At 40.9% G+C, this 19,285-nt stretch overlaps 1 protein-coding gene across 1 annotated transcript in view; it reads left to right on the forward strand.

The window, feature by feature from the left end:
- Positions 1 to 2,387: 2,387 nt before the first annotated feature.
- Positions 2,388 to 19,285, forward strand: part of acp2 (acid phosphatase 2, lysosomal) — a 21,344-nt gene continuing 4,446 nt past the window's right edge. The window contains exons 1-11 of the mRNA XM_037696566.1: positions 2,388 to 2,540; positions 8,080 to 8,175; positions 10,993 to 11,079; positions 11,238 to 11,298; positions 11,381 to 11,472; positions 11,565 to 11,663; positions 11,750 to 11,833; positions 18,173 to 18,256; positions 18,332 to 18,380; positions 18,575 to 18,657; positions 18,749 to 18,855. Coding sequence (XP_037552494.1) covers positions 2,451 to 2,540; positions 8,080 to 8,175; positions 10,993 to 11,079; positions 11,238 to 11,298; positions 11,381 to 11,472; positions 11,565 to 11,663; positions 11,750 to 11,833; positions 18,173 to 18,256; positions 18,332 to 18,380; positions 18,575 to 18,657; positions 18,749 to 18,855 — 932 coding nt within the window. The 5' untranslated portion in view covers positions 2,388 to 2,450. The remainder of the gene's footprint in view (positions 2,541 to 8,079; positions 8,176 to 10,992; positions 11,080 to 11,237; positions 11,299 to 11,380; positions 11,473 to 11,564; positions 11,664 to 11,749; positions 11,834 to 18,172; positions 18,257 to 18,331; positions 18,381 to 18,574; positions 18,658 to 18,748; positions 18,856 to 19,285) is intronic.

Below are 19,285 nucleotides of genomic sequence, written 5' to 3' on the forward strand. Positions count from 1 at the left end.
GACCATTCCGTGAATGTGTGCTTGTAATCGGTTGTCATCAGCCTGTCGCAATGTCTGTCGGAGTTTTTTTGTGAACCCTGAAGGCGTCTGTGTCCGCAAACAGATGAACAATTCGTGCTTTTCTAAATGTTACCTACGAGTGACGTGCATGTGTTTGCCTCAGAACAACGGCCATGATTGGCTGAATAGTTCGCTGCACCCGCCCCTTGAGTCAGGAAAAGAAAAGAAGAAGAAGCAGTCGGTTTGGAAGCGGACCCATCACTACTATAGTGCATCAATAGATTTGTTATTTTGGTTATGACGGGTGTACGATAATTTCCCTCAAAATACAATAATTTTATGTCTCTAGTACGATAATCCAACATTTCTCACCTGGCAACACTGACGCGCACCCTGCTGGACACCTGCGAGAATGGCATGAGAGCGTTTGCGACGGCGATTGGGAGGCGTCGCTGGAGCACACGCGGTCGCAGGTGATGTCGACGGTTCAGCGAATGCGCACCCTTGTGAAAGGGTGCGGGACGGGCCCGGGACGGGTGTGGGATAGGTGCGGGACGGACACGGGACGGGCGTGGGACATGTGCGGGACAGGCGTGGGACGGGTGCGGGACAGGTGTGGGACAGGCGCGGGACAGGCACGGGAGCATTCGCTGGAGCTTCCGCGGGAGCTGTTAGGCGGGAGCGGTGCTTTGCTGCGAGGGCCTTCAATGCTGCTTGCAGCTTTAATTTCTGTTCAGATCGACGGACTGATGACGTCATGTGTCGGGGGATAACTTTTCACAGTAAGATGAACATATTATTGTTAGTATTTTGTGAATATAATATTACTGTACTGTATTTATGTCCACCAGCTGATGTGATGTTCAGTGTAACACGGTGTTCAGCTGCAATGAAGCTGACTGAGATCTGATGACAAGAATATTTTGCTAACAATCATACTCACTATTTCAGTAGCTTTGGTTCATTATCAAGAGATATGCTTCAGAACTGGAGTTTTGTTTAAGTTCAAAGAAATTAAAACTAGTGAGAATATAGGAAATATAAAATAAGCTTGACCTCCTCTGTACAATGTTTTTGTGTAGACACAAATCTCCTGTTTTCATTTTGAAGGTTTCCCAAAGAACAAGATGTGAGGAAGAGGAGGAAGTATCTTTGAGGAGGATTCATCTGAGCAGTGAGGATTTTAAACTGGAGGATTTTGATCAAACTGGTCAGACTGTCCGACTGAGAGATGGTGTGGTACCATCGGTTCACCTTCAGAGAGTAGGAGCATCATTATAAGTTCATTAGAGTTCATAAATGTACATATTTTATTGTGAGTCACAAGGTGAGACCCCTCCATGTGTTTATATGAACAGGTAACTAGAGACTGTAAAGTTCATATTCATGATGCTTTTTCATTTCAGCTTGAAAACTGCAGGACTACAGGAACTCAACAAAAGCTGGAGCTGCTCTGTCTGTGGCCTCTCAGGAACGTGCACGTCACACACACAACCTCAGGAACGTGCACGTCACACACACTCTCAGGAACGTGCACGTCACACACACAACCTCAGCCTCATGATGTGAGTATTTCTATTTTAAACTTTTATTTTTTCATTTACCCTTTATTTATACAGGAAGACTCATTGAGTCACGAGGTATCATTTTCAAGAGACCTGCTCCAGACAGAACATATAAAGTACAGACAAGAATAACAGTAAACAATGACAACGATAAACTACAGTAAAAGTAATAGAGATATGTACATATATATAAAGATAGATATTAATATAAAAGTATCAGTGACTGTGAGTTTTGCAAAACTTGTCATAAGAATATTTTATTAGTGTTAACTCCACCAAGAATATTTAAAGACACTGAACCATGTGTTCAGCTTTAATGGCTGTACGTCTAAGATTTACAGAGGGAGAAATTGTGAGAATAAGTTTAGTAATCAGCTATGACGGATTAAACGCGCAGATACTTCATTGCGCCTGCCAAACAGGTTACACTGAGTAGAGCGGGCGACCGTTCCAAGATGGCGGGTCTACGGTCAATGCGGTATCTAGCTTTTATATGATATCTATGGTTCTGTTTGTGATCTGAGCTGCCTACTAAGACCACAGTGCATCGCGAAATACTGGCTAGGCGCATCGAATGGTTGAATAGCTGTCCGCTAGGTGGCAGCAGAGCCCTATAAACAGAGGGCTCTCTTTATAGGGCTCTGGTTAAAACTCCAGTGAATAAAATATTTATACATAAAAATTTTAAATATATATATATATAAATAATTAATATATGTATTTCAAATTCCTTTGTTGTCTTTTTTGCATGACTACGTTTTGTGTTTTATTTTGTAACTTCCGGCGCCATGAAGACTTGACGTCCAAACAGGAAGAGGAAGAAAAACCGCAAACGAGCTGTTTGTTTGAGCAGCAGAGCCAAAGAGTCACCGGACCGGAGGAGACATGAAACCTGCCTCGGTGCTTCTTCTTCTCACGGTGGGCTCTGTTTGCGGACAAGCCGCTGCGGAAAGAAAGCTAGCGTTCGTGACTGTGGTGAGTAGCCTCCGCTACGGAAGCTGCAAAGACTCAAGTAGACGCTCGCGGGACTACATTCAAAATTTAGGAGAATAAACGTTTTCTTTGCTTACATGCAAACATGTTTGTTTTTATAGACGCAAATCAAGACTCTTAAATATGAAGGTGAAATATTGCATTCGGCTTACAAATTACTTAAGAATATGTTTTTAATATGTTTAATATTCGGTTTAAGCTGCTCGCAAAACTACATTCAAAATTTAGGAGAATAAACGTTTTCTTTGCTTACATGCAAACGTATTTGTTTTTATAGCTACAAATCAAGACTCTTAAATATGAAGGTGAAATATTGAATTCGGCTTACAAATTACTCAATAATGTGTTTAATATTCGGTTTAAGCTGCTCGCAAAACTACATTCAAAATATCGAATTTGTACTTTGTTCCTATGAAAACGCATTTGCACGTCTGATTACGATTTCAAGTTTTCCTAAATGTTTGAGTTGCTGTAGTGAATTCGGCATAAAAGTAACATTAAAGATGAAATTATTTGTAAGCTACAATTAATAAACCAAATTCACGCTTTCACTAAAATGAACCTATTTCTGCCATTTAGGATGAAGTGGTATATAAAATTCATATATAATATCTAGTAAACAAAGTTAAAATGAACGAGATGAACTCTGCAAACAGTGTTGCGTCATATGCAACAGACCTGACAGCATTTTGAAAGCAAGAACAAGTTTCTGGTCCAGTTGAGCTGGACCCGGCTGCAGGGATCAGTTGGAGTTGATCTGTGCCTTTTTTTGCATAAAAGCAGCACTTTAACCTTCATCTCTTCTTGTTTTGTGTGTGCATGTAATGAGATAAACCGAAGAAATGCAAACTAATGACGCGTTCAAGTCAACAAAAAGAACTTTTTTTTTTAAAGACTAAAAATCTAATTATTGCGTTTATTGAGGTTAGCTTCGACTTGAGTCAAGCTTACGTTTTATTTCTATTCCCGAGGATCATAGGGTGCGAGAGTTGGAAACACTTGGTGGTTTTAGAGAGAAGTTCTTAAAGCGGAGCTCAACTAGTTCACCACTAATGCTCCTGCAGCAGGTAAGATTAAGAGATAATCCACCCCACAAAAAAAAGAGTTCACACACTTTCTATTTTTTAATTTTTGGACTGTTATGGACTCATCAGTCAATCGCGTCGCAAGAAAACCAGAAGGCGGCACTTCTCTTTAGTAACTTGAGAAGTGAAACGGGATCCTCAAGTTTATGTTGACCATTAAAGTGACGGTTCAGACGTTTGGAAACAGGGTTCCGTGGAAAGGTTGGGAGCAAACAATAACCGTCTTACCTGTCTTAGATATCTCTTTAAACCAGGGGTTCTCAAACTTTTTGCGTTCTGGGACCCCTTACAGAGGAGAAAACGTATCATGGACCCCCTCATAACCCTCATGTTTATTAAATAATTGTCTTCAAATTGTCTCTTTAACGCACTGGAAATATTTGTATAACATAAATAATTAACAGAATAAAAAAACCCACTTTAAAACTTTACCCATTCACACGATGAACCTAATAAATGTATCGCCACTTCGTTAAATTATTCCAGAAAACTCAAAAAACGGAACAGAATCAGAACAGCAGCGGTCAGACCAAGTAACAGGACTTCATTTGTAAATGATCGATGCTGGAACACAAATAGTGGGCGGGGCCAGGGGTCCTCCCCCAAAAAATCTGAATAAAGTAGATGTGATTTCCTGCATTTTTGTGTATTTTAACAAGTTGTTAAACAACTATGTGCTTGTTAAAATAAAACCTTTTTTTTTTTTTTTTTTTTTTGCGGACCCCCAAGCACCGAGTGGGGGCGGATGTGGGAACCCTAGTTAGAGAACCAGTGCTTTAAACAACGTCAGTTTGGGGGAACAAAGATAATTTTTAATTAGATTGACGAGCGAGGGGCTAAAGTGGATTGCTGTCATGTTAAAATATTTCCAGTGTAACCAGTTAGTCCATTAGCGAAAGAAAAGAAAAAATCTCCACAAAGTAGTTCCACGTAGGCCTGTCGCAATAAACGATAAATCAATTAATCGTATGATAAATGAAAATTATCAACCTCATTTTCATTTATCGGCTTTATCGTTTCTTCGTGTCTCTCTTTCTACTGAAGACACTGGATGACAAGTCTCAACTCCGGTGCTCTTCACCGACTCCTCCCTTTCTCTTTTCTCTTTAAGATCCATTTTAACCATCAAAAATTGCATTTTTGGATCGTTTAAAAGCAGATGAGTTGAGAAGTTAAGCTACGAGCTAAGCTAACTTGGCGACCTCTGGGGAAAAAACTTCAGCTGGCACGCTGCTCACTCCCTCACTATCCATCCATCAGTTCAAACAGTCTTATACTGCCACCCAGTGGTCAAAAAGAGGTACTACACTCAAATTTAACCATAATTTCTTCTTAAATTTGACAAGAATGACTAAATGTCAAATTTCAAACAATATTATCGTTTATCGCAATAATTTCTGGACAATTAATCGCTCAGCAAAATTTGTTATCGTGACAGGCCTAGCTAGTTTGTAATATATAACGCAAAATATTATCACTGAGCTTGCTGTGTATCGTTTTGTTCCGTGTATTTCTCAACTATTTTGACCATTTTAAATGGATTTAAAATCATTTAAAGTGATTTTGTTCTCAGTTTTTACTTATTTACTGTTATGGGGGCGGTACCGTTCATCAAGCGGATCGGAACATGTCCAGCGGTCAGAACAGCCACCTCCGATGGAGTCTCGTTTGGGGCGTCAGATTTTCTGCCCTGCGGACACATTCGGCTGGTTTTAGCGCACTGATACGACTGCTGACAGCTGAAACGCAGCATTAGCTGCAGCAGAACCTTCTGCGTTGTAGAGACGTTCTGTTTAGGTCCATTGTCATTTGCATCTCATGTACATAAGTTGGAATGAAATTGTGTACCCAAGTTCCCAGTTATACCCAAATATATAAAAAAAATAAAGTAGAAAAAAGAAGCAGTATACAAGGATCTAAGATGCACGTTAAACTATAATAATGTAAAATAATACAGTATATTAAACAGCAGCGTGAACGTGAGTTTGTTGTGAGCAGATGGGTATGAATACAGTAGCTTAAAGGCAAGAAATCAGCAGCATGGGTAATCAGCAGCACAGATAACGTGACACATATCACCAATTAAAGTGGCATTACTGTGATTTTTTAAAAAATTTTTTAATTGCGTTGATTTTCCTGGTTAGGGGGTTTATGAGGTGGTTCTTCCTGCACCAGCTCTCCAGGTGTTCCACCTTGACTTTACATTATGACAGCCTGAATGGCTCCGTGCGCAGTCATATGTGAGCAAAGTGAACAGGAGGGGGCTCAACACACAGCCCTGAGGAGAGATAGTGCTGAGGGTTATGGTGGAGGAGGAGCCTTCCGGATCGAAGACGAAACGTTTCAGCACAAAAAAAAGAAACTGTCCAGATGACCTGACTGAAAAATGTTGGATTTTATACCTGGATTATTGAGCATGGACTTTGTTGTTTTTGAAGAAGTGTTGTCCAAAAACGCCGTCTTAGGAAGACTCAGTTTTACTGTCGGAATAGTTTCGGGGCTGACGTCTGACCGGTTTAAACTGGTTTTGGCTTTTGTCCGCAGGGGGTTCAGAGAATCCGGTGCTGTAACTACCTGACCCGATGGCTGGTGAAAGGTTTTAGTTTGTCTAATGTTTGCAGAAGTCGTCTGCGTCAAGTGTCTGGATGGTAGAACAGCCGACGAAAGCTGAAGTAGATTTTAGGGAAGCTGCGTTTGCTGAAGTTACAAAAACTGTATTGTTTTTTTTCAACCTTTATTTATCCAGGTTAGTCTCACTGAGCCACGAGGACTCATTTACAAGAGAGACCTGTTTTAAACAAAACCACAGATCAGGTACACAACAATAAAATGCAAATAAGGGGCCATATAAAACAAGGTAAAATAAAAACGTGAACGTTTGCTTTGATTTTTCTATTGAACTTATCAAATGTTTAAAATCCCACAAAGAGGTCGAAGTGGATAGCTTCAGTTCCTGTTGCAAGGTGTTCCAGGAAACAGCTGAGTAGGAAAAGGCCTTTTTGCCAAGTTCATTTCGCACTGAGGGAACGCTGCAGGTAATGATGTCCTGAGAGCGCACGCCGTAACTGCACTCACGACGTGACATGTAGGAGGAGATGTATGAAGGCAGCAGACCAAGGAGTGATTTATAGATGAAAATGTACCAGTGTGAGAGCCAGCGTGAAGTTAATGATGACCAGTGAGTGCAGCGATGGGTACAGTAGCTACAACCAGTTATGAATCTTACCGCGCCATGGTAGGCAGCATCCAACATCTGCAGGGTACAGCCAGGGGCGTTCATGTAAATAATGTCACCTTAGTCAATGGCCGATAGGAAAGTAGCGGTTACAAGGCGTTTCCTGGCGTTCAAAGTTGAGCAAGATCTGTTTCTGAAAAAGAAACCCAGTTTTAATTTCATTTTCTTTATCAAGTTTTCGACATGAGGCTAGGCCTGTCGCGATAAACAATAAATCAATTAATCGAACGATAAATGAAAATTATCGACCTCATTTTAATTTATCGGCTTTATCGTTTCTTCGTGTCTCTTTCTACTGAAGACGCTGGATGACAAAAGGCTCAACAACGGTGCTCCTCACTGACCCCTCCCTTTCTCTTTTCTCTTTAAAACATGTTTTAACCGTCCAAAATCGCGTTTATAAATTGTTAAAAACAGCTAAGCTACGAGCTAAGCTAACAGGCCGACCTCAGCAATAAACCTCCGTCTTGTCAAACTCCAAAATTCACGGTTGAAACCCAAAAGTTGTTTTTCTCTGCAAGAAGAAGCTGAGAACTTGTTTACTGATTTTTTTCAAATTTTATTAAAAGCTTTCTGAAAAATGCTAAAGAGCTCACATCACCGAGCGTTTGCCATGTCAGCCCATGTCACGTCAAGGACCCTCCCTCCCATTTTTCTTAAAGAGACACGCTGCACAACCATCCATCCTTTGGTTAAAACAGTCTTATACTGCCATCAGATGGTCAAAATAGGTACTACATTCCCAAACAAATCAACATTTCTTCTAAAATTTGACAATTAATTATTGTTAAATTTCAAACAATATTATCGTTTATCGTAATAATTTCTGAGACAATTAATCGCCCAGCAAATTTTTTTATCGAGACAGGCCTAACTTCATCAGCATCCCTTTGGTTTTATCAGCATTTAACACCAGTTTGAAATGGACCAAGCCTGACTGGATGATGTCAAACGCAGACCGTAGAAGCCGGACAACCTTAGCAACTGTTTTAGCTCGACAATAAACAACTGTATCGTCGGCATAGCGATGCAAGTTGGTGTCGGACGTTACAGAAACTGTATTTTTGATTTATTTAAACGTATTAACCATAATTCTGCAGATGATCCAGAATAGTCAGTTTTATAACTGTTGGGTATTAATTTTTTTTAAATTATTGTTATAATTATTGTCATTTGAAGCTTTGTTTCTCTACCGCTTCAGTTATTTCGGCATGGGGACAGATCGCCAATCAAGGCCTTTCCTACGGACCCCCACCAAGAGAGTGCCTGGCCCCAAGGCTTTGGACAGCTGTCGCAGGTAGGACCGTTGGAGTTGTTGCTTTTAACTTCAAGACAATAAGTGGCTTTGTTTAAAAATACAAACTTTATTTTAGCACTTTTTCAGCCTGAAATAAAAAAAAATCAAATTTAAGTTACTTCAAAATTTCATCTCCCTAAAGGCCAAACGGTCAAACTTCATGGTTGAACTTGGAAGTTTGTTTTTCTATTATGTTTTTTATTGATATTTTTAATAATCGTTATTGGCTGTGGTAGCTTGGCGGTCAGTGCCGTGGTCTTGTAATCCTGAGGCTGTAGGTTCGAGCCCTGGTTCCGGTGTGAAACAAATATCAAAATCTTTTGTGCGAGTTCACTCGCAGTGGCGACTCCTGAAGAATGGAGAAGCCGAAAGAAACTTACTACTACTACTAATATTTTTTCTAAAACTGTACCGGTGCACACCTTTGTGTGCTTAAGTTGTTCACTTTTACTGAATTGGATAGACCACCTGCTGCGGTATGGTCCGCCAACAGTGCCACGCTAACGGTCGAACCAATGGGAGTCCGCCATATTCTGCCCTGGAGAGTCCAACTTTTCAGTCGCATGCATGTGGCTCTGTTTTGTACGAAATGTTTACTCGTGCAAGTTTGTTTTTGCTCTTCGCGTCCAAACTAAGACAGTTTTGTTGGACGAAATGAGAGACCGGACACCACAACAGTGTCCAGACACCTCTTCAGGGCCAGTTTCAGGCCCACGTCGGAGATTTTTACAGTGTCCCTTGAACGTAAAAGCAGAGCATCAACTACTGGTGGAATAAAAATATTAGAAGAAATAAAATAAAAATACATTATAGAAAGGAATGCTTTATTTTATAATGTATAAAATGGGGGCCGAGATGGTGTAGAGGCAGGGCAGCCGGCTTGGGACCCGAAAGTTCCAGGTTCGATCCCCAGTCACTGCACATCACGTGGCGTCTCTGGGCAGCACGCCTCATCCCCAAAATGCCCCCCGGGCGCTTTCAATAGCTGCCCACTGCACCACCTGGTGGTGGATGGGTTAAATGCAGAGACTAATTTCGCCATTGTATGGAAACATACAGTGCTGACATTGTGATGACATTATTATTATTATTATTATTATATGGGATAAAAATGCATTTATAATGGATTTCAATATGGTAAATTCTTTCGTAAGAACCAATGGGGGGGGGTACTGTGATGTTATGGCAGCAGCTGAAACAATTCTGACGAAGCACAATAATTTTAGGCTTTTCAGACTTTGTCAGGAATGATTGTGGTAATTGACAACACAGAAATGATAAAGGAACAACAAGAACTGTTTTTGCCTCTCGAGACCTTCCAAGGGCTAAACTTCTTTTCTGTCGGTTCACAGATGTGCCTGCCTCTGAGTTATTTTTGTGTACATGTACTTCCTGCACAACTTGTCCTAGTACTATTTCTGTATTCTAATGTAATTTTTAAAAACATTTTCAAAGACTGCAGGTGCAAATCCAAAAATAAGAATATCGAGAAAAGTTAATTTTATTTTTTTTTCAGAAAGGGAAACTCATATTACAGATCCGTTACACACAGAGTGAATTATGGCAAGCCTTTTTTTCATGTAATTTGAATGATTATGGCTTACAGATGACAAAAAAACAAAATTTAGTGTTCATTTTAGTTTTTCTTTATTTATAAGCTCTAATCATCAAAATTATGGTAATTTACGGACTATTGAGTGCACCCAAATATAAGCCGCACCCACTAAATACATTTTTTTTTTAACTTTTGTAAATATATAGGCCGCATTTGTTTTTAAGCCGCGGGTGTCCACGTTGTCACATATGATTTTTTTTACACTTTTATTAAATACATAACATACACAAATACGTACAGTAATTTTTTAATTTTTTTATTTTTCTAAACAGTGACAGTAACACGGCTGGTTAAAAAAAAAAGTAGCCTAACAGGAAGTCATTGATCGCTAGCTTCACCTTCCTCCTGCGCAAACTTGTGCTGTCCTGCTACGCTGTCATGATCCACTGGCAGTGGAACAAAAGTTGCTCTGCGCATACAAGGAGAGTCCCCCCTTACATGATCTGCGCATGCAGTGGAGTCCCCCCTCACATGATCCGCGCATGCAGGGGAGTCCCTGCTCACATGATCTGTGCATGCAGGGGAGTCCTCACTCACATGCTGTGCACATGCAGGGGAGTCACCACCCACATGCTCTGTGCATGCAGGGGAGTCACCACTCACATGCTCTGCGCATGCAGGGGAGTCACCACTCACATGCTCTGCACATGCAGGGGAGTCACCACTCACATGCTCTGTGCATGCAGGGGAGTCACCACTCACATGCTCTGTGCATGCAGGGGAGTCACCACTCACATGCTCTGCACATGCAGGGGAGTCACCACCCACATGCTCTGTGCATGCAGGGGAGTCACCACTCACATGCTCTGTGCACCCCTTGCCATTGACAACTGCTTTCTGGCACTGACATAGTGCTAAGCTAGCGGTGCACAATATATCCAAACAGCTATAGGTAGCGTTCCGATTCCCTCAGTCTGAGCTGTCTCTTTTTTTAAGAGATTTTTTTCCCTACTTTTAGATTTTCCTTTTACACATTATTATGCACAGGGAGCTGGTTTTAGCCAACAACAAAAAATAGCTTTACAAATCGGCCATCAGCAGTCCTGATTCCTTAAGTTCGTCTTTGGCCTCGACCTCAGGAGAACCCAAATAGGTCAACTTTACGTTTGATTTTCAGTTTTGAAGTCCGGCCCAAAACCTGCGTGAGTTCACTTTCACATCAGCTGAAGTTTTTCACGTGTCTTCATGATTTGTGTCCCCAGGAGGGGATGAGGCAGCACTTCGAGTTGGGTCAGTTTCTGAGGTCTCGATACAAGAACTTCCTCAACGAGTCCTACAACCGGCACGAGGTCAGAGATCGCTTCACCTTTTTCGGTTTTTAGGTCACGAGCCACGTAATCTGTTACATTTGACGTGGACTAAAGCTAATGTTTGAATTCTCTGTTGGTACAGCCACACTCCTCCTGACCAGGCTTTATTTTTAGTCTTTTAATCACGTTTTCCCCAGATCTTCGTTCGAAGTACAGACGTGGATCGCACTCTGATGAGTGCCGAGGCCAACCTCGCAGGTCTGAGCACCTCTTATCGTTCTTCTACCCATTTATGTTCCAAGTACTCCTCTTCCACGACCTAACTCGTGTCTTTCTCCAGGTCTCTACCCCCCCGAAGGTCAACAGGAGTTCAGACCCAACCTGGTGTGGCAGCCCATTCCCGTGCACACGGTGCCGCTGAGCGAAGAGAGGGTTGGCTACTAACAAAATTATTATTTTTAGGTATTCTGGCTACAAATTTAGTTGTTTGCGTAATAATTTCCCCTTTTTTTTCTTTGTTAAAGCTCCTCTCGTTTCCTTTGGAAGACTGTCCTCGCTACAAGCAGCTGATGAATGAAACTGAACACAGTGGAGAGTATATTAATATTACCACAACATACAAGGTGCCAGTTCTGAACATTAATTTAAATCAGTTTTAAATAATTCTGTTTCTTTAACAAATTAAAAGTCTTGTTTTTATTTTTTTTAGGACCTCATTGAGCTGGTGAACAATAAAACGGGACTGAAAAACGTGGAAACGGTGTGGAGCGTGTACGACACGCTCTTCTGCGAGGTGAGAAAACTGACTGAAGTAATGCATATTTAGTCAGTCTGCATGTTCAATAGGTAGTCACAGAGCTGTTTGGTATCATGGTGTAACACGCTGAATATGGACCGCAGAAAGCTGAGGAGGTTTGGGCATCTGCTAAGGATGCTCCCTGGATGCCTCCCTAGGGAGGTGCTTTGGGCATGTCCGACTGGGTGGAGACCCCAGGGAAGACCCAGGACACACTGGAGAGACTATGTCTCTCGGTTGGCCTGGGAATGCCTTGGAGTCCCCCCAGAAGAGCTGGAAGAAGTGGCTGTGGAAAGAGATGTCTGGGCTTCCTTGCTCAAGGTGCTGCCCCCGCGACCCGACTTCGGAACAAGCGGAAGATAATGGATGGATGGAAAGCTGAGGACAGAGTTGTCTCGGGAGCTTAAAAAGTAGATTATTGATAACATGTTATAGACTATAAGACCATCTTCAAGCAGCTTGATGGTCCCGTGGCTACAGCTGCACAGATTATCAATCAACCTTTATTTATTTATACAGGTAAATCCCATTGAGCCTCGAGGACTCATTTACAAGAGAGACCTGATTTCAACAAAGAAAGATGACAACAATGGACAACAGCAACAACATTATGGTCCACAGGACTTGTGAGAACCTCCCTGGATGTGTCCACAAGAGGAAATCTAATAAGACATTAAAGAGACAGATAATACGAATGGTACGCAAAGAGTCCAGAACAACTTCAAAAGATTAGAGGTGAACTCTGAGGTCAAGGATCATCAGTGTCAGAACTCACCATCGGTCTCTGTTTGAGACAAAGTGGACTTAATGGAAGAGAACCAAGGAGGGCACCAAATCAGAAGAAAAGCCAGACTGGAATTTGCCAAAATATGTACCGGGAAGATGCAAAGTTGTAGAAGAACGTCCTTTGGACAGATGAGATAATTCCGGCGCTTTTTGACAAGTCCCATCAGGTCAATGTTCTAGACAATGTACCTACAGTGAAATATGTACATACCTGCAAACGTAACGCTTTTCGGCAAAAATTGCAGATTTCTATCAAAAATACGTCATTTACGCAAATCATCTAGATCTGAATAGGTTTTTTTTGCGAGGCTGGTGGTGGTGTGGTGTCAGCGTGGTAGATGGCATAATTTCCCACTGACTGGACTTAACGTAGCACTAAGCTAGCTCTACATAAATCACGCTAGCTAGCTCGCAACCTGTGCTCGCAACAAAGCTCGCGTTAGCTTGTAAGCGCTATGTGTGCCAGGAGTTATTGACTGGATCTGGGAGTTAAAATGCATTACAGAAACGTAGCGCTACGCATAGTATCTTAGCTAGCACGTCTGTATTGTGCACCGCTGGCTTAGCACTACGTATTTAAGAAATGAGCTTTTGCCATTAGCAAAATGCTCTGCTATATTTGGTTTCTCTGGTTGGCTCGCTGCTGTTGTTGCTAGTTTATTTTTTACTTTTTGGTTAACTAGCCATCTTTCCTATGCATGTCCTCATTAAATTAGGATATGTTGGTAAATGTCTTTTTTACCTGAAGCATGTTGTCTTTCCCCTACTTTTCTTCTTGGAGTATACCAGAATGTTTAATTTACATGTTAAAAATGACAAAATCTTCAAGGTGGGGGGACAGAAACCATGCCCCCCCCCCCCGCCCCACAACTACGAGTGCTAGGTTTGTCACCTTTTTCATCCATTGTGAGTTGGCAAGTATGCACGTAGGAGGCCCCGTTCTGTTCTGGATCTGGGGCAGGATTTGAATTTGAATCTGTGATTTAAATTCCTATTCAAATTGGATTTGAACCTGTGTAGGCCAGTGGTTCCCAGCACTGGTCCTTGAGGAACACCATCCTGCATGTTTTAGTTGTTTCTCTGCTCCAACACACCAGATTCAGGGATTTAATTACTTCAAGTTCTGCCGAAGTCTGTTATCCGTTCTTTCAAATCAGGTGTGCCAAAGCAGGGAACACTTAAAACATGCAGAATGGTGTTCCTCAAGGACCAGGGTTGGGTACCATTGGTGTTGAGTACAATGAAACCTCAAGACTATCAAGGCATTCTGGAGTCAAATGTGCTTCCCAGAGTCAGAAAGCTCAGTCAGATCATGGGTCCTCCAACAGGGTAAGGACTCAAAATGCTGTTGAACATCTGTGAAAAAAGCTGAAACATCTGGAGAAGGAACCCTTCAAACCTGAGACAGCTGGAGCGGTTTGCTCACGAGGAGTGGACCAGAACACCACAGTGTCGTCCTCGTAACAGATTATATTTCTGCTTGTTTGTTTTGAACCTTGTGATTTCGCCGCACTCAGTTTTCAGAAACATTTAGGCAAAAAAAAATGCTGTTTCAGCAAGTTTCCTATCTGTGTTTTCCTTCACTCAGCTCTTTCAGCGTTGGTCAATAAACACAAGTGAGCTGTAAAAATCCCCTTGAAAAGACTTGCGTCGATAAATACGGAATACATTTGCACGAAATGACCATTATGAAAAAGTCAGAAGAAAATCTTTCCTGAGCCCTCTGCTAAAATGTAGCAGTCCTGCAGGCTGATAACGTATAAAGTAAAACTCCTTAAGGTTTTTATTTTTATTTTATGAAAATAATCCATCAGATAAAAGCGATTGAGGCCTCGCAGGTCAGGTTAGACAAAAAAACGAAGCCAGGCTATTTTCTTTCTGGTAGTTAAGACGTCATTCTACAGAAAGTTAAATATTTTTTTGGTATACTGTATTTCCTTTAAGATTTTCCGGTGTTGAGGTAAAAAATGTACCCCTGTCATTCTGTGTTTTGTGTCCCAAGTAACACAGTTCTGTCCCGTCTGTTAATTGTCTTTAGTGTTGTTAAAGCCTTGGTATGTAAAGTTTGGCTTAGAAAAATTAAAGAAGAAAATTAGGAAAAATTAGCATGTCCTGCAAAATGCAGCGTGAATGCTTGTTGCTGAAAGCAGCTGAAAATGTTTAGTAGCTAAACTGTTGATGCGAGTTGAATTTGAACAGCTGACATTCGCTGAAGCAGCAGAAAAACTGCAGAAATGTGTAAAAAAAAAAAAAAGAAAAAAAAGCTGAATAAATCAGAAAAGCCAAGAATAATCTGAAATGGGCAGAGAGAGGTTGAATGGTTGACAAAAAAATCTGAAATTAGCAAAAGAGGCTAAAAGGAACAAAAAAATCACAAAAGGTGGAAATGAGTAAAAACAAATGGTAGAAAAATTACTTTAGTGGCCGAAAGATGCATAAAAAGCTGTCTTTAGAAGAAAGATGCTGAAAAAGATAAAAAAAAAGCTAAAATTAGCTGGACAAAGCTAAATGAAGCAATAGCTAAAAAGGGCATAAAGAAGCTAAACAAGAACAAAAAGCTAAAACTAGCTGAACAAAGCAAATAAAAACTAAGCGCTAAAAAGAGTGTAAAGAAGTTAAAACAACAAAAAAGCTCATATTAGCTGAACAAAGCAAAAATGAGCAGAAAAATAGCTAAAAAAAGATAAAAAAAACAAAAAAGAACAAAAAAGCTAAAAAAAATTTAGCTGAACAAAGCTAAGAAGCAGGAAAATAGCTAAAAAGAACATAAAGAAGCTAAACAAGAAGAAAAAGCTAAAATTAGCTGAACAAAGCAAAAAGAAGCATAAAAAGAGCATAAAGAAGCTAAAAAGAACCAAAAAAAGCTAAAATTAGCTGAACGCAAAAATAAGCAGAAAAATAGCTAAAAAGAGCATAAAAAGCTAATTATCTGAACAAAGTACAAAGAAGCAGATAAATGGTTGAAAGGAGCATAAAGAAGCTGAAAAAAGAACTAAAAGCTAAAGGTAGCTGAACAAGGTAAAAAAAAAAAAGCAGAAAAATAGCTGAGATGAGCGTAAAGCAGCTCAAAAAAGCTAAAACAAAAGCTCAAAGTAGTTGAACAAGGCAAACAGGCAGAAAAATAGCAGAAATAAGCAGAAAAAATCTGAAATGAACAGAAAAAGAGTTTTAACGGCACAAAGAGTTTGAAGGATGAGAGCTCCATCAATGAGAAACACATGGCGGAAAAAGGTAAATATCTCAAAGTAAAAAATGCACGAATACCAAACATCGTAGCTGGAACGTCCTCCATCCATCCATTATCTTTTACCCATCCATCCATCCATCCATCCATCCATTATCTTTTACCCATCCATCCATCCATTATCTTTTACCCATCCATCCATCCATTATCTTTTACCCGCTTCTTCCATTTTGGGTCACGGGGGTTGCCGGTGCCCATGTCCAACAATCACTGTGCCAGGGGCGGGGTACACCCTGGACAGGTCTCCAGTCCATCACAGGGCCGCTGGAACGTCCTGAATGAGCCAAACGTTTTAACGTATGAACTGTTTGAATAGCACAAAAATAACAGAATGAGTTGCGTGCCGACAAACGTCCGGAAGAAAAACGGATCTTAATAATGGGCCTAGATATTTTGCTGACCAATCGTTTGTTCTACCAGAAATCAGATCCAAACAGACTGAGGCGGTCAGATTAAACACCAAGCTTTCAGGCGAACCGGAACTGTAGAGCTTGTTTTTCATGAAGCGACCATCAGCGACTAGATGCCAACACGAAATTGCGAGAAATGCACATATTTTTATTTAGTTAAATTCGTATCTATGACATGTTTGCAACTTGCATAACCGCTAACAAATTATTTGATCAACGTCCCTGTGAACTTCAGGCAAATTTAGTTGCGCCATTTTAGTCACGTGCACGTTCCGACTTTTGGAACTACATGTTATAAAATGAGAATATCATGAAAAAGTTGATTTATTTCAGTAATTCCATTCAAAAAGTGAAACTTGTATATTATATTCATTCGTTACACACAGACTGATATATTTCAAATTTTTATTTATTTTAATGTTGATGATTATAACTGACAACTAATGAAAACCCCAAATTCAGTATCTCAGAAAATTAGAATATTACTTAAGACCAATAATAAAAAAGTATTTTTAGAAATGTTGTCCAACTGAAAAGTATGAGCATGTACAGCATCAGTACTTAGTTGTTGCTCCTTTTGTCTGGATCACTGCAGCAATGCGTCGTGGCATGGAGTGGATCAGTCTGTGGAACTGCTCAGGTGTTCTGAGAGTCCAGGTTGTTCTGATCGTGGCCTTCAGCTCTTCTGAATTGTTGGCTCTGGTGCATCACATCTTCCTCTTCACAATAGATTTTTTATGGGGTTAAGGTCAGGTGAGTTTACTGACCAGTTAAGAACAGAGATACCATGGTCCTTAAACTAGGTACTGGTAGCTTTAGCACTGTGTGCAGGTGCCAAGTCCTGTTGGAAAATGTAATCTCCATAAAGATGGTCAGCAGCAGGAAGCATGAAGTCTCTAAAACTTTCTGATAGACGACTGCGTTGACCTTGAACCTCAGAAAACACAGTGGACCAACACCAGCAGTTGACATGGCACCCCAAACCATCAATGACTGCGGAAACTTGACACTGGACCTCAAGCAATGTGGATTCTGTGCCTCTCCTCTCTTCCTCCAGACTCTGAGACCTTGATTTCCAAAGGAAATGCAAAATTTATTTTCAGAGAACATATAACGTGTCTTGCATACGTCTGTGCGTGGTGGTCCGTGAAGCACCGACTCCAGCTGCAGTCCACTCTTTGTGAATCTCCCCCACATTTTGGAATGGGTTTTGTTTCACCATCCTCTCCTGGGTGCGGTTATCCCTATTGCTTGTACACTTTTTTTCTAGGGGTGCACCGATCACAGTTTTCTGGCCCATCTCCGATCTCTAAAAAGTCTGACCTGCACATTCCGATTTTGGCCAATACCGATTTTGTTTTATAAGCGACACTGTCAGATGTTATAAGGTCACAATGTACCTTCAATATTATTTCATTGAAAAACATACTCTTGAACAATACGTTTCACTTTTTGAATGGAATTACTGAAATAAATCAACTTTTTCATGATATTCTAATTTTATGACCGGCGCCTGTAAGTTGAGAAGTAAACGGGACGCGTTTGAAATGCCTGCTGGTGACCACCAGTGAAACACTGAGCTCAGTGACATGCTGCCTCAATGTTCGATTAAAAGAGAGTCATCTTCTGTGCGTTAGCTTCAAATGTTGTGCTCTTACTGAGTGTCAGACACTTGGTCCAGGGGTGTCCATACTTATGCGCAGACGTTTGTAGCCAGGTCGTCGGGTTCAGCCACAGAATCAATGAGCAGCTATGTGTGATGAGGCAGCGAAGATGAAATCACATGTACACAAAGAAAGTGGGTCAACCTAACCTGTTTGACCTTTTTTTTTTTTTTTTTTTTTAAATGTCTTTTTTTTTTAAATCTAAGCTGGACTGTCTCGGCTGTTTTTTCAGTCCCGTCACAACATGACCGCTCCTGACTGGGTGACTCCCGACGTCATGGAAGGGCTCAAGATCATAAAGGACTTTGGGTTCCAGGTAAACGTTGGCAGTTTCAGCCTTGCTTTGCATTTCTGGTATGGACGTGCTAAAACAGAGTGTTGGTGTTTGCAGATCATGTTTGGGGTCCACGAGCAAGAAGAAAAGAGTCGTCTGCAGGGAGGTGGGTGAACGCTCTGACTCGGCTTGTAACTGGTTTGGCGTTTTATTTAAGGAGCTTTTCAATGTGGAGATATCGTTTTTAATTTCTGCTCGCCAGTCTGGTCAGAACTGAACTATTTCTTCTAAGTGGGGTCAATCAAAGAGCTGTCTATAAAAACAACTGTCTAACGAAGAAGTGGTGTCCGTTTTTTTCAGGTCTGCTGCTTGGTGACATCGTGAAGAACCTTTTGGCCGTTCCAGACCCAACACAGCAACTCAAACTTATGATGCTCTCAGCAGTGAGCTAACCGTTTAGTTCTTGAGCATTTCTTATGAACATTTATTTTCCTCTAAAAGTCTTACGATCATCTAAACGCCTCTCTTACGCAGCACGACACAACCGTAGCAGCGCTTCAGGCTAGTTTGAACGTATTCAACGGAATCCAGCCGCCCTACGCCTCCTGCCACATGTTTGAGCTGTACAGGGAGGACAATGGGTAAATAATTTAGGTGGAAAGTAGTTTGAATTCTTTTTTCTTTAACGTAAAGGTGAAGTCGAGGGAGCTGAAAATACAAAAAAATGTAAAGACAAAACTAGAGCAACTACATTTTTTGTGATATTGATGTCTGAAAGCTGAGCGCTGAAACTTAGCTGAAAGCTAGAAGTCGTAAATTGCTCAATAAGAACAGCAGAACACTAGCTAAAAGTTAAAAAATGCAAATCCTACCTAAAAAGTACCGGTACGCAAATGCTACCTAAAAGCTACAAATGGCAAAATACTAATTAGGCTAAAAGTAGTCGAATGCTAGCTAAAAGATACAAACAGCAAAGTACCAGTTGAGCTAAAAGTAGTCAAATGCTAGCTAAAAGATAAAAACAGCAAAGTACCAGTTAAGCTAAAAGTAGTCAAATGCTAGCTAAAAGAT

Source organism: Nematolebias whitei, chromosome 23, assembly GCF_014905685.2.
Source record: "Nematolebias whitei isolate Nwh7 chromosome 23, NemWhi1, whole genome shotgun sequence".
NCBI lineage: Eukaryota > Metazoa > Chordata > Actinopteri > Cyprinodontiformes > Rivulidae > Nematolebias > Nematolebias whitei.